The 15,476-nt window shown below is 39.5% G+C and overlaps 1 protein-coding gene and 1 pseudogene across 1 annotated transcript in view; one reads left to right on the top strand and one right to left on the bottom strand.

Annotated features, from left to right (window-relative positions):
- CLIC4 (chloride intracellular channel 4) overlaps positions 1 to 15,476 on the top strand; it is a 71,776-nt gene that overhangs the window by 37,711 nt on the left and 18,589 nt on the right. The window contains exon 3 of the mRNA XM_047724774.1: positions 9,645 to 9,770. Within this exon, the coding sequence (XP_047580730.1) occupies positions 9,645 to 9,770 (126 nt within the window). The remainder of the gene's footprint in view (positions 1 to 9,644; positions 9,771 to 15,476) is intronic.
- LOC125099168 (60S ribosomal protein L36a-like) lies at positions 1,997 to 7,019 on the bottom strand (annotated as a pseudogene).

The raw sequence follows: 15,476 nt of genomic DNA, 5'->3' as shown, positions 1-15,476 counted from the left end.
AATCCCCTCATCAACCCCAGGCCCCAGTCGTTCGCTTTCCCCTCGCAGATACCACTGCATTTTGGTTTGGTCTTTATCCTTCCGGACCTTTTCTATGAACTTAGACACTTAGAGTCTTGAGTAAGATTTCAGAAGAGTGAACATGGGTTCAAAAAACTGTTGGAAGATAAAGTTGTCACAGAGGAGTAAAACACTCCGTAGTAAAAAAGTACCGTTCATAATCTTAACATTAAAACTTCAGATATGACTGTTCTTATAAAACTGTGGGGGAGGAAATGCCTCTAGTGCTTATTTTCTTGCTTCTCCCCGTAACTGCTAATTCCTTGCTGAAGAGGACTGATCGCAGAACTAACCGTTGGTGGAGAGCAGTAAGACTCAATTGCGAGCTATTTAGAGGCCCACTCTGTGCTCTGAGAAAATTATCGTTACATGACATTTCATCCTAGAACAAGCTAGTTTCCACTTCTGGCACCGTGTGACACGTTCTCTTTGAATGGAGTTGGTGTTAATGGCTCTGCTGGTGGTACTCCTGTGCCCCTGTGAGGCTCGGCACAGCCTCCTGTTGCTCGCCTGCCAGTGCTGCCTTCATGCTTTGGGGGGAGTCATTTCTAAACCTCATTTTCTGTTCACGTCGCAGTTGTATTACAGAACTTGTAGATTAAAAAAAAAAAAAAGTGCCCAGGTTTCAGAAGGATTTTAGGCTTACATCAAGCACCATTTAAGCAAAACCTTCAAGTAAATATAAAAGAAAATATTAAAATATGGGGGCATATTTAAAGATGTTATCACGTGTCGTCAAATGGGAGCAGTGGAGGAGGGAGAGAGACCTGGTTCTGTGTGGAGAGAGCCCTGTCACTGGTTTCCCTAGGACACTGGGCAGGACGCCTCATCTTTGGAGGTCAGTTATCTCATTTTTAAATTCATGAAAAAGGAAGGAAAACATTAATATATCTTCTTCTTCAGTGTTTACTGTGTGCTAAAACACCATTCAAGGCCCTTTTCACTATTCATTAGACCATTTTCAGGCCTGTTGAATAAAATTCATTGTTTTATATCCTACTTCTAGGCTGACAGGTTTGTGGCAGTGATGAAAATCTTTGAAGACTTCTGCTATCTTCATTACTCCCAGAAATTTCTTTTTTTTTTTTTTAAAGATTTTTATTTATTTATTTATTTGACAGCGAGAGAGAGAGATCACAAGTAGGCAGAGAAGCAGGCAGAGAGAGAGGGGGAAGCAGGCTCCCCACTGAGCAGAGAGCCTGATGCGGGCCTCGATCCCAGGACCCTGGGATCATGACCTGAGCCGAAGGCAGAGGCTTAACCCACTGAGCCACGCAGGCGCCCATGCCCAGAAATTTCTAAATCAATGATCAGCATCTTTAGATCAGCAATCACAGATAAGCCTAAGAGGCAGGCTAAGGGAAGAGAAAGAAGGTGTGACAACAGTAATCTGCCGTCACCCCTGTCTATTATCTTTATCTCTGTTTTTCTGACACAGGTGCGTGTGCACGTGCACACACACACACACACACACACACACACGAGATGCTGACTTGGATATAACTGAGTGTCACATACTTGTTAGGTAAGCTTTTCTATTTTTTTAAAAAAATTATTTATTTTTTTATTTGAGTGAGTGAGAGAGAGAGAGAGAGAAAGAACACTTGAGAGATATCAGCGGGAGAAGCAGACTCCCTGCTGAGCAGGGAGCCCGATGTGGGACTCGATCCCAGGACTCCAGCATCATGACCTGAGCCGAAGGCAGTCGCTTAACCAACTGTGCCACCCAGGTACCCTAGCTTTTCTAGTTTTGAGAAATGAGAGTGGAAATGAAAAAGAAATTAGTTTTTTTTTAAGTTGATGGCACTAGTTTATTTCCCTCTTAAAAGACCAACTGCAACCAAATGAAGTGAACATAACCTCAAGGTTTTATTGTCTTCATAATATAATAGAATATGAAGCTAAAAAAAAATTAAAAAACAAAAACCCATGAAGCTTAGAACTGGATCACTTGGCCCTTTCTCTTCTTATCTCCTCCCAGTTCAGAACGCTTGCATCTCTTAATTAGCCAGCATTCTCTTAGATTTGCAATTGGGCTGAACACATTCAAGCCTCAGCACAATCTTCTTTGTAGTTTTAGCTTTTTTCTGGAAAATCAGCTTTGTAAGCCAACCATAGCCACTCTGCTTCCTGTCATAATGCCGCTTTCCCTGCACATAAAGAGAATCTTTTTTCTTTCTTGTACTGTGTCACTTTGTGGGGTTGGTGCTTGCCACCCTTCTAGAAAGTCCAGTGGGTTTTAGGAACGTTCACCACATTTGTGAGAGTGCTGTCAGTATGGAAAGAAATTAGTTTTTTTTTTTTAATTAGCTTTTTATTGTAAAAGCAGTGATATATGCTATATTGCCAGTGAATAAAATCCCTCTTCCGTGATAGTCTCTGAGAAAATAAATAAATTGGAGAAGGCTACTTTTAAAAGATCTGGGAAATGTATGCTTCTGTTCCCATTTCCTCCTTAAACGCTGAAACTTTCTCATCCTCTGCATTGTCACAAATGGTTTCCTTCTGCTTCACATGTCAGCATACCATTTGTAAGGTATTGTGTAAGACTCACTTGTAAGTTGCTGTAATAATACCAAAGTTTTGGAAGCTTATTATGATAGTTTAAACTTTAACAATTTTGTAACCATTTAACATGGAGCCATAGAGCCATAAAACTGATAGTTCTGCATATCTTGAAAGTCATTTATAAACTCAGAACAAAATCTGATTTCTAAATAGATTCTTCAGATCGTTTGCTTTCCTTGTCATGTTTCTGTGGTTCCATCCTTCTGAAAAATGGCTTCAGCAAGCTGAGAGATAAGTTTGGTTTCCAGGTGGTGACAGTGGTGTGAATGACACATACAGAGAGACTGAATGGAATGGGACAGGCCAGCCTTTCCGAGAAACCCTGCATTTCCTGCTGTTGGCCAGTCAGGAGTACAGATTCCCTTCTTTCCCTCTGTGAGGTTGACTTGAGCTACGTGAAGCCCTTGTTACCCCTGCAAATCAAGATATGTGTTTCACAAACGCATTCTGAATCACAGAGATGCCCTATGTGTGTGTTTTGAGGGCGAGGGGACAAAAACTCGGAGAGAGACAGACAGACATGGACAGTCATACAGAGAGAGAGCACGCTTCACTGCCACGTCTTCTGGTCTTTTTCAAAATGATTTCAAAGGTGATAGATCCTGTTGACGTCCCTAAGAGCTGAAGTAGAAAAACATTATTGGTGAATGCTTTTCTCAACCTGTCAGTGTGTAATCTCTCTCAACTGTGTTAAGAAAATCTCTTAAGAATTATAGAAGCTATATTTGAAACCTTTTGGTGGGTCCTGTTTTGTTTTAACATGATTGCTCTGCAAATTGACGTTAAAGTAGACAAAGATTTAGCAGTATACCATGTCATCAATATAAAATCCTTTAACTTAGACCAGGACTTAGTAACCGGGATCTTGGTGTGTATGTTTTGGTGAATCCATGATTCATTCATTCAGCTGGTGACTTTAGTCAGAATATGGCAAACTTAGTGAAGAATAATTAATAGGAGTAAAGTATTCTGAAACAAATGGAGGATTTTTTTGTGTTAATTTTTTTTCCATACTTGCCGTACAGTGTCAGTATTTTCTTGATTTATGTGGATGAATTTTATGCCTTGAAAATCAGTACCTTCCAAAAGAACTCAATTAAAAATAGAAGTTTTAGGGGGCCCTGGGTGGCTCAGTCAGTTAAATATCCGACTTTTGAGTTTCGGCTCCAGTCATGGTCTTGGTGTTGTGACCTTGAGTCCCAGGTGGGCTCCATGCTCAGCAGACTTGAGTTCTCTCCCCACCCCTCCCCATGTACACATACACACACTCTCTCTTTTTCTCTCTCTCTCTCAAATAAATTAATTAAACCTTTAAAAGAATATAAGTTCTACATACTTAATATTTTTTCCCTCCATTTAGTGGAGTCAGCTTGTTACAAAATTAGGTCATCTTTAAACCCCAGCTCCAGTGTCCTGTGGCCCTACTGCACTCGTTTTATAAGAAGCAGCTGGAACTGAGCCACTGGCCCAGTGTTCTCCAATTGTCGCAAGTGTACCGAATTAAACTTTAATTGAAGTTAAGCCACTTAAGTTGCTTAAAGTATTAGGTCCCATGAGGTTCCTCCTATTCCTCCTTTCCCTCTCTGTCTGGTGTTATTTTGTTTCTCTTTATTTCCTTTTCTTCAACAAGAAGCAAAATGAGAGAGAACAGAAGAATTTTTTTCATCTACTCTGACCCCCCCCCCAAAAAAAAGAGAGAGAGAGAGAGACTACTCAGATAAGTAACATTAAAAACAAGAAAACCCCCAGACATTGAAGAGTATTTGTGCTCTTATCTCATGGCATGAATTATATGCACTTTGCTTTTTCTAGATGTCACTTAAGGGAATGAGTTTGAATGAATCGTTGAGTATTTATTGAAGGGCTTTTAGGAGCTAAACCACAGATGTCCTGACATTTTTAGCCATTGCCTGTCCATTCGGTTTCATTTCTGTCCCGCTGCACTTTCGGAAATGTTAAGTTTCTGTGCAGCGTCTGTAAAATGAGCCTTTGTGGGTCAGACAAAACACCTGAGGCCTTGGGAGTACAGAGTGAGATTCTCTTTGGCTGATGACTCCATCCAGCTTCTAAGTCACCTCTGTGCTTGCAGCTTGAAGTCCGTTGATGCATTTAGATGTGTCCAAGTTTCTTTTGGGGCCTACTTTGACTTGGAGTAAGGACCCAACATGGTTTCTCTTCATCTCAACACTTAATCCTAGAGAATAGTTTCACCACCTTTGTTTTTTAAAAATCGATACAGCTTTTCAGCAGAAACAAAGTGGACTATTCACTAGTCCCTGATATTAGTAGAAAATTGGTAGTCCTTTGCTTGATTTCATTTTACTTTATAAGACTTTTTTTTTTTTTTTGAGATTTCTTTATTTAGAGAGAGAGAGTGGAGGGTCAGAGGGAGAAGCAGACTCTCCACTGAGCAGAGAGCCCTATGTGGGGCTTGATCCTGGGGCTCCAGGATCATGATCTGAGCCGAAAGCAGACGCTTAACCGACTGAGCCACACAGACACCTAATTTATAAGCCTCGCTTAATCCAATTTCTTATTGCCATTCAGTTAATGCTAGATAACCAGTTTTGAACCATCAGACTCAAGTAGAGTTTAAAAACTGCCAAGACTCATCTCCTGCATAACGCTATGTTAAAGTGAGCCTGAAAGCAGGCATGCATCTCATTTGCATGCTTTGGTTTAGCTCATGCTCTTATTTGATTTGATCTTCACAGGCAAAGCAGGTCTTACATCGCGGTACAGAGCAGGAAATCCAAAGAGGTTGTGATTTCCTTTGTCACGTAGCTGGTGGATGGCAGAAGTATCCAATTTGGGGCTTTAATCAGCCAGGTCCTTTTTATTCAGTCGTTGGCTCTTTCTTCTCTACCATGCCAACTCTATCCCTCCCCTAATAAATATTTTTATTTGGAGAGCTAAAAGCTGTCAATTTATTATAGAATAGCCGTTACTTATTTTGTTGCCCTCCGCCCATGGGTTATTGTAAAGCATCTGTCCTCTCTCCCCCTTTAATAACTCTACCTTGCTCATGAAAAAATTGTAAAACACAGATGTATGTTATTACCTTACATTTAGGCATTAAGGGACTGTTAGTCAGAAAAATGTTGATGAATATATTTTATAACTTTGGAATGAGAAAAGTCATATTTATTTATTTATTTATTTATTTTTTATTTTATTTGACAGAGATCACAAGTAGGCAGAGAGGCAGGCAGAGAGAGAGAGAGAGGAGGAAGCAGGCTCCCTGCCGAGCAGAGAGACCGATGCAGGGCTCGATTCCAGGACTCTGGGATCATGACCTGAGCCGAAGGCAGAGGCTTTAATCCACTGAGCCACCCAGGCGCCCCTTTATTTATTTTTAAAGATGTACTTATTTAGGGGCACCCATTTTAGGTCATGATCCTAGGGTCCTGGGATCGAGCCCCGCATCAGGCTCTCTGCTCGGCGGGGAGCCTGCTTCCTCCTCTTTCTCTGCCTGCTTCTCTGCCTACTTGTGATCTCCGTCTCTCAAATAAATAAATAAAATCTTAGAAAAAAAAGTTTGAGATGTTAAGATTTGAAAATAAATTATACACCCTGAACTGTTAGGGTTTCTGTATCCTTGGTTATGTACAAGGTCTTGGTGAGTTGAGGAAGAAATAAAGTGTAACTGGGAACATCTGTGAGCTGTGAGTGGGAATGTGAGGGGGACTGAGACCAAAGATGAAGTGGTCTGGGACCTCTTGGACTTGTTGGTGATCAAAGAACAGGTGGGCAGGGTGAGAAGTAAAAAGGACTAACCAAACAAACCAAAGAAATGAAACCTAGAAATGGACTAGTTCTGATCTGGAGTCGAGTACTTACATGAATTCCAGGAGTCTCGTGGCAAAAGTCACCGTTTAAATAAATGTGGATCTGAAAGACTTACTCAGCTTTCTTATATTCCTATCATTCTGTGCTCAATTTTACCTTCTCAGACCAACGCGTGCTCAGGAAGGGAATCAGAATTGAATATCAAATCAGATTTTGACTTTTAAAAGTCCTTTTTCAGAGCTTAGGTACTTATACAAGTTGATAGAAGATAAGTTTTATTTTTCTTTGGTTTTATGTTTTATATTTTTGTGTCTTATTTTCTTTGGGAGGGAGATGGGCTCCAGAGCTCGGATGGTGGGGGCGTTCTGAGCTAGAAAATTTGGACTGATCAGATCATTAATAAGCCTTTGTATTTTTGGAATGTAGTCATAGATGCAGCACATTCCAAATCTTAATGGGGTGGAGGGAGAAAAAAGTGGGAAGGGACCGTGAAGGAATATGTTAGTAAGACCAAGGAAAATGGATAAGCTGGGATGAGTAGAGATTTTGAGGTACACTCTATCTTTAAAATCCTTTTCAGTGACAAAGTATTTCACCTTCATGGTACACTTAGAGATTTCCTTTGTTCAAATTCTCTGCGTTTGTGTTAAGGAAGGAAGGAAGGGACATAATAATAGGTAGGGGGGATAGTTCTTTGAAGCAGTTTTTTTGGTGCCTTTTTAAAGTTTTCAGTTTTTTGAAGTTTATCTTTTTAATTATGAAAGCTTTTGAACATATGCAAGAATAGAATAAACTTCCCTCTAACTTCAACTCAGTTATTGAGGTTTTACCCATTTGCTTTGTCCCTTTTTTTCTTTTTCTTTTTCTCTCTCCTGATATGTTTTAAAGCAAATCCCAGAAATTATGTCACTTCAACCCTCCATACTTCACTGTACATCTCCAAGCAGCACATACGTTTTCTTACCCGACCACCCTGTCATTATCACGTCTAGTCCCCAGCGTATGATCCGATCTCCCAAATTAGCTCCAAAATATCTTTTTTTTCTTTGCCTGGTTTGTTCAAATCAGGATCCAAACAAATTCTACTCATTATATCTGGTTGTTATGTCTCTTAAATTTTTCTTAATCTGCAGCATTTCCTTCCAACTACCATTTGTGGCTTTTTTCCTTCATGCCATTGACTGGTAGAAATCCATTCTTTTCAACTGTAGAGTGTCCCGAATTTTGTATTTGATTGCTTCTTTGTGGTATCCTTTAACTTTGCCCTGCATCTCCTCAAGTTTCCTAAATGAAATTTTTGGTCTCAGAACTCCTTTATACTCTTAAATTATTAAAGGCCTCAAAGAGCTTTCAGTTATGTGGATTATAGCTATCAACTTTACTGTATTATAAATTAAAGCTGAGAAATTTAAAACCTATATACTAGTTAGAACAATCGTGATTTTGTTAAATTGTAATTTTGTTATCCCAAAAATATTTTTTAAAGATTTTATTTATTTATTTATTTGTCAGAGAGAGAGAGAGAGAGAGAGAGCGAGCGAGCGCGTGCACATACACAAGCAGGCGGAGTGGCAGGCAGAGGCAGCGAGAGAAGCAGGCTCGCTGCCGAGCAAGGAGCCTGATGCGGGACTCGATCCCAGGACCCTGGGATCATGACCTGAGCCGAAGGCAGAGGCTTAACCCACTGAGCCACTCAGGCGTCCCCACAAAAATATGTTTATAATTAAAACTATATTTTCCAAAACAAAGTTAGTTAGAAGAGTGGCATTGTTTTACATTTTGGTACATTTCTTATGTCTGCCTTAATAGAAGACAGATTCTCATGTCTGTTTGTGTATACATCACTTTGTGATACCACACAACTAGTAGCCTGCGATTCAGGCATGAGGGAATGAGGGTGGAAAAACTAAATGATGTCATAGTATTATGAGAATGGTTTTGACCTCATGGACCGCCTGGTGAAAGGGTCCCCTGGATCGTACTTTGAGAGACAACTGCTTTAAGAGGCCTGATTCTAGATTCAGGTTCAACTTCGGTAAGAATACTTCATAGATGTTGATGTTTGCTTTGTATTTTATCATTAGGATACACTCGCTATCTTGTCATTATTATTGATCCTAGGATTCACTGGTGGGCTTAAGTGAGCCATTTTGCTTTTTAATAGAGTGGTGCCAACATTCCATGCTATTAGTAGTTGTATCAGTGTTCTGTGTATTTTTTTTTCCTAATTAATAGAAGAGAGATGTCATCATAGTTTACTCTTCAATTTCTTTGCTAATTTTTTTTTTTTTACATTTTTCTGTGTGTTCACTTATTTGATCTATTGTGTATCAGTTTATGTTGGCGCCTGTTTGACTTGTTGATGGCTTTTTAATGAACTTGGACAAAATTCTTAATCTAAGACATATTTGAGCCCTTCTTATTCACTATAATATTTTGCCCTTTCTGTGTTGTGTTTTACCTTTGGTTATGCCATGTTTTCTATACTGAAGTCATTTTGACTGATGATCGTTTTCCTTGTTGAGTGTGAACTTCTAGGAAAATGGAAAATTGGTAGCTGCTGAATTTGGAATCTCATACTTAGAAAGGACTGTAGGAATGAGCTGCTCTTCTTCCTGACTTTACAAGAAAAGAAAAAAAGGAAGACCTAGAGAAGTTATGGTTTACTCATCCATACAATGAGTTGGTGCTGGAGCTGAGACTAGAAACTGTTTCCTCTCAATTCTACCACCATTTCTAATAAACACTTCAGTTGAATTTAGAATAAGAATGGGGGCCTTTGTCTTTTGGTTAGAGTCAGAGATTCTTGATTTTCTTATCATGAATTTTGTGCTTTTTGAAGGTTTGCTTCTTAGTAGAATAGTATTGCAGCTATTAAACTAGTGGAAAAAATACTGTGACTTTTCCTTTCTTTCTTTGAGAGAGAGCGAGCGAGCAAGTGCGATCTGGGAAGGGCAAAGGGAGAAAGAGAATCTTAAGTAGGCTCCATGCCCAGCATGGAGCCCGATGCAGGGCTTGATCTCACAACCCTGAGATCATGACCTGAGCTGAAATCAAGAGTCAGATGCTTAACTGACAGAGCCCCCTTGGCGTCCCCCCATATTACTAATTCTTCTACTCATTTTCAATTTTATATACATAAACATTTAGAAACACTCTGAGTATTTAAAGTATTATTGCCTTCCCAGAATAAAAAATGATTCAATTTTGACTGTTTTGCTTAACAGGAAGCCTGCAGACCTGCAGAACTTGGCTCCTGGGACCCACCCACCATTTATAACTTTTAACAATGAAGTCAAAACGGATGTAAATAAGATTGAAGAATTTCTCGAAGAAGTCTTATGCCCTCCCAAGTGAGTATCAGAGAAAGATACACATGAAAATATTGCTATTCTCTTTAAAGTTTGGTCTTTTCTGGCCCTTAGAGATCTTTCTCTGGATGGTACGGGAGTTCAATCCATACAGCGTTAACTTGCAGTGACTAGGGCTTCTCTTCATTCATTATAATTAATGCTACAGTTAATGCTACACTGATGTCAGAACAGGCTTCTGGCTAGGCCAATAAGCATAGGTAGGAATGTGATTAAGCTATAGTGTATACACTGAAAGTAGGTTTGGGACATGAGAGCTAGGTTAGGAAAGACTGGTTCTTTGAGGGGAATTGGTCCCCAACTGAGAAGAGAAGAAATGGGGAGAGACAGATTCAGACTGAACCCAGCTGGAAGCTCCAAGCAGGCGGTGCAGGTTGCTGGGGGATTTCTTATCAGGTCATTTTAAAGGTAACTGTCTGAAGCTGTCACCCAAGGGAATTGACTTTTTAGACTGTGTCCCTGGGATTCAGTTTTTATTTAAGTATTTCTTTGAAGTGTTCTAGATTCCCAGGTCCTGCACATTAGTCCACATGGTCAATGATTTTAAGGTACTCAACTAGAGGTACGGGTGAGGGGTAGATGGACTATAATGAGAGTTACCTGAATTGCAAATGTGCCGTTTTGCATTGTACTGTAATCTTGGCATAGGTTCAACACATTAGGGTTTGCTTTATGCTTTTCTGGTTTCATTATTCTGAAAACCTGAAATGTTTTTCTTCTGGCCCAAGCCTTTCTTGCTAGTTGATTTGACTCTTACTCTCCATATCCAGATAAATTTCCCAGAAAGGGGATTATTGGGTCAGAGGGTTCTAAAATAATCAGTTACTCAGAATTTACTCATTCATTTATTCTACAGTTACTAGGCAACAAAGCCTTATGAATACGGTAGTGAATAAGACATAATTCCTATCCTCAGGAAACACACTCCAGTATGGATGGAGAGGTCGTGGTGTGGTGAGGGAAAGTGAGTAGAACCAGGAAAGGCTTTAAAAAAGAATGAACACTTGAATTAGCTTTAATGTACAAAAAGAGGCATCTCACAGGTGAATGAATGAAGGAACGACGGGCATTCCAGGCTTTCTTCAACTGTAGGAACAACAATTGTAATTGTTCCTTCTTGCTATTTTTCTCAGAGGTTATGGACATGAAGATAATGGTAGAACCAATATAAAAATATTCTGGTTTCTTGGCAGCTTCTGTAAGATGTATCATAGCTTTTTTAATTAGACCTTGCAAATAAACATTTTCTTCCTTCTGATTCTTTTTTTTTTTTTTAATGTTTTATTTTTAAGTAATCTCTGCATCCACTGTGGGGCTCAGATGTACAACCTTAGATCAAGAGTTGATGCTTCACCAACTGAGCCAAGCAGGCACCCCCAAAATAAATATTTTCACTTTGCTTTTTATATATAGAAATCAACTTGATTTTGTTTGGGCATATTCATAGAGCTACTCTAACCAGAGATTGTCTCTTCTTTCAGTTTAAATAATTTAATTTAAAACTTAGAGATCTTTCAGTTCTTAAGGGTTCACTGAGTGCTAAATTGAAGGGTATTTTTCTTGTGGGATTTTTTTTTTTTTTGTAAATCATTTTATTTTATTTTATCATGCTAAATGTACTCTTTAATCCCAATCCCTATTTCCATTATTTTCCTTGTCTTTCTGTTATAGTTTATATTCTGAAGAGAGTTTCTAAATAAAGTTTAAAAAATTTCACTTTGATTATAGAAGTGAGTACTTCAGATGTTGCTGATGCCTCTGCTGTTACTAACGAACATTCCAGTGCTAATTATGTGCCATGCACTGTGCACTGTGGATTATCTCACTCCTCTCCAAGACTTTGTGGAGAAACTAAAGACGAGGAATCTAACTTGTCCTAGTTTTATAGTTACTGGTGGCAGAGCTCTTCAAAGCCTGGCCTATAAGACTTCAAAAACCCGTGTTTCTTCTGTTTTCCTCCTCCTCTTTTTCTATTTTTTATTTTGTTGAGTTTAACTTTTACAAAAGAGGTGAAATGTAAGTCTCTAATTGGGATTGTGCTTTAGTGAGTGTAAAATTGTAGGCCAGCTCAGGCTTGGAGGAAAGGCAGGAGAGAAATCAAAGATAGTTTCTCCTGCGATGAGCAAGTGGGACTGAAGGTGGCTGTCAAACTAAATTTAATGAATCCGTTTTAAGAAATAGGTGAGTCTTCACTTCAGATGAGTGAGATCAAGACCTGAGCCAAAATGAAGAGTCAGACGCTTAACCAACTGAGCCACCCAGGCGTCCCCCCAGTGAATTTTTATTTCCCTGCTTGGAGCAGCCTGTTTCCACTGGGAGTGCTGTCCCCTGATTGGGCTCCACAGCCCCTGAGGTGACAGACGGAGACAGCAGAGTCTTTATCATGCAGAATTGTTTCTAGAGGAGGAGCCAGAGGAAGTTCTTTCCAGGACTAGGGGGCATTCCTTTCCCTTTCCTGTGTGCTAGGGCATTCGAGGACGGTCCTGGCTCTCTGCCTTTCCCCTCCAGAACGAGGAGGGCCTCGGGTCCTTAACTAGGGCTCATCTTCCTCCTAACGCTGAGTGAGAGCCTTCTTGTTTCTAGACCGAATGAAGAGAAAAGGCAGAGGAGTTGCACAAGCTGGCAGACCAGAATCTAGCATTTTCTAATAACATGTTTTTGGCATTTGATGATACTGAGAACAGAGTGTTTTTGTGTGAGCACTTCTGATTCAGTCATGACAAAGATAAATTCAGGCAACTGCTTGTTCCAGAGTTGTTCAGAATCTAGAGACTAGTGAAGAGCTTAAAGCAAGAAAGTTTTGCTGGTCTGTGTGACCAGTCTACATAGAAAGAAGAAACTTTATCTATCTTTTCCTCTGGGGAAAGTATTTATAAATATATATTTCATTCCCCTTGCTTGAATGGAGGGAATACTTTGTCCAGAAAAGCTTTGAAACTTGGATTTTTAACTGAGGCAGACCTGTGTGCATGGCTCACTTTCTGATGACAGGATAGAAGGGAAGGGGAGTTGACAGTTTCAGAGAAGGACCCTATAAAGTGTTAGTAAGCCTTTTTTTTTAATGTATATTTTTTGGTTTTGTTTGTTTTTAAAGATTTTATTTATTTATTTGACAGAGATCACAAGAATGCAGAGAAGCAGGCGGGGGCGGCGGGGTGGCAGGAAGGGTCCCTGCCGGGCAGAGAGCCCGATGCCAGGACCTGAGATCGTGACCTGAGCGGAAGGCAGAGGCTTAACCCACTGAGCCACCCAGGCGCCCCCCCGCCCTTTTTTAAAGTGAGAAATACAGTGAAAGTTGAATTTACAAGGGTAACTTAACGGGTTGTATAATCAGACTTTATTCTTACATTCCCATGAGAAAGAAAATGTCTGAGATCTTTCCTAAAAGGATGGAAATATTCTTAGCTAGCCTCTGCGTTAAGAGTCTGTGATGTCATACAGACTAAAGGACGGATCTGAAAGTCTGCACGCCCTGGATGCTCGTGTCCACGATGTTGTTGACACGTGGCTTTTTATTGATTATTTGCCCACCTTTAGTCAAACGTTGAAATGAGACTGTCAGTCATTGAAAAGTTTTGCTTTATCAAGCTATTTGGGACAGTGATTAATGATGAATTACTAAAATCCAGTGTTTGGGGGAATGCAGATAAGCTGGCAACTGATTGAGGACCTCTTGGTTTAGGATTTGATTTATCATTCAGAGAGAATCTGGTCTGTAGTAAAACAGAAACAGCACTTGATTTGGGGACCGAGGCCTGTCGTAGTTTGGCAGTGCTTCTAACTAGTCTAGGGATTTGAGGGGCCCCAGTATATGAGCTTTCTAGAATGTACTTTCCTTTTGAGCAAAATGAGAGTTTTAGGTGAATGGTCTCTTGCAGTTCTGGTATCGAATGCATTAAGTTAGTAGTACGGATTTAATGGTTTGTTTTGGAGAAGAATAGGGCCTGTTTAACCTGCTTTAGAGAACAGTGCTTTTTTGTTTTGTTTTTAAGAATTGTAATAGCATCCGTTTTCATATGGATAAGGATATGCCAATTGCAAATCCTTCTGCATTCTTACCTGTTCATTAAAATAGGTCTCTAGTATGCCTCTGTGTGCTCATCAGTACAACCTCTGCACTTAGTGTAATGCCTGATACAGAGTAGACCCTTAATAATTGGAATAAATGAATATATGTGAACAATGAAGGTGTAAATGATCTGCAGTGTAAGCCTACCTTCCAGCTGCCTTCATTAGAAAAACAAGGTACTGCTAAATATTGGTTGGGAAAAGAAGAATAATTTTGGAAACTTGGCTAGTGGAAGACATAGTGTATTGAAGAGTCACTTATGTTCTTTGTGCTATTTTTTGTTTGGAATGGAATGAGTCAATGAAGTTACCGTATTACAAGCAGTAAAAACATTTAAACTGGAGCCTGGTTGTTTTTATAGTCAAAGGGAATTCAGGGATGTTGAACCTGGAATTAACTCTTTTAGCACAAGCAGGGGGAAAAAAAAAGAGGATAAAGTTTTCTACAGTTAAGGGGAGGGGAAAAATAAAAAAAAAAAAATCAATCATATATTACTAATATAGTGTACATAGTCTATAACTTCATGAAATTCATTTACTGTAATTGTTCACTGAAAAATTCATTCTGTAAATATTTTTGTTTATAAGAGAAATCTTTAAGCTTAAAAATAGATATTAAAAGGGAAGATGAATTGAACATATATATATTCAGTAGGTATTTTATCATCTCTGGTGTCCATCTTTTTAGATGTCTCTCCTAGAATTCAGAATTACACATGTAAAAAATTTGAATAAAAAAAACTAACCAGACACTACAGCTTGCAACTGAACTAAATTTCTTCCTAAAAATACCTCACCTTCATTTTTAATTTTTAAAAAAGTGGCAAGACAGTATCCTAAAATACATGAAGAAATCTAAATTACCAGTTTAATGTTAGATTTTTTTTTTCCCCAAAGTCTTGACTGCATCAAGCCCAGTTTCCAGTGAAATATTACAGGGCCTTTAAACAGATTAAGTGTTCCCTAAAATGGTGCTAATGGTCAGAATTCCTGTGGAGCCGACTCCCAGTGGGTGTAGCTGTCTGCGGAAGAGAGGAGGGAGGAGCTGAGCCTTCTCGCATGTATTTTCCAATTTGAGGAGGAAATAGACACTGAGTATGTGTGTTTGGAATTTAAGTATATAGAATACACATTTGTGTGGTTGAAAAAAAAAGGCTGTGTGTCATGAATGTCCGTTTTCAAAGCAGATAAACTTTGTAAGAGCACTTGTGAGCAGAATTCCCAGTGTCTTACTGTTCTGTTGCTCAGTACCACCCTTACCAATATCTAGCCCATGGGAGGTTCTGGAAAATCCCAAGTGTGGAGTTGAAGTGAGTGATCTGCTTCCTGCCGTCTTTGTCCTTAAACTACTGTGGATGACCCGAGATGCCCTCTTTTCCCCGCTGTCTGGGTTCTCTGGTAGCATCGGGTGTTTCAGTGCATGGCAATTGCCAGGGACTTGGTAGGCATTTCTGTTTCAAGAAGGCTCTGTAGTTGAAATGTGGCTTCTGCAATGGCGGGAGTGAATTTTTAACTTTCTATTACACCGGTTCACTCAAATTCATATTCAGATAGCCAGCCACACTTCACGAAATGGCTTCCATATTGGAAATTCAGATATGGGGTGTTTCCGTCATTATA

This window comes from Lutra lutra, chromosome 4 (assembly GCF_902655055.1).
Source record: "Lutra lutra chromosome 4, mLutLut1.2, whole genome shotgun sequence".
NCBI classification, from domain to species: domain Eukaryota; kingdom Metazoa; phylum Chordata; class Mammalia; order Carnivora; family Mustelidae; genus Lutra; species Lutra lutra.
The sequence above is the reverse complement of the archived record's forward strand: the minus strand, read 5'-3'. Positions and strand labels throughout refer to the sequence as shown.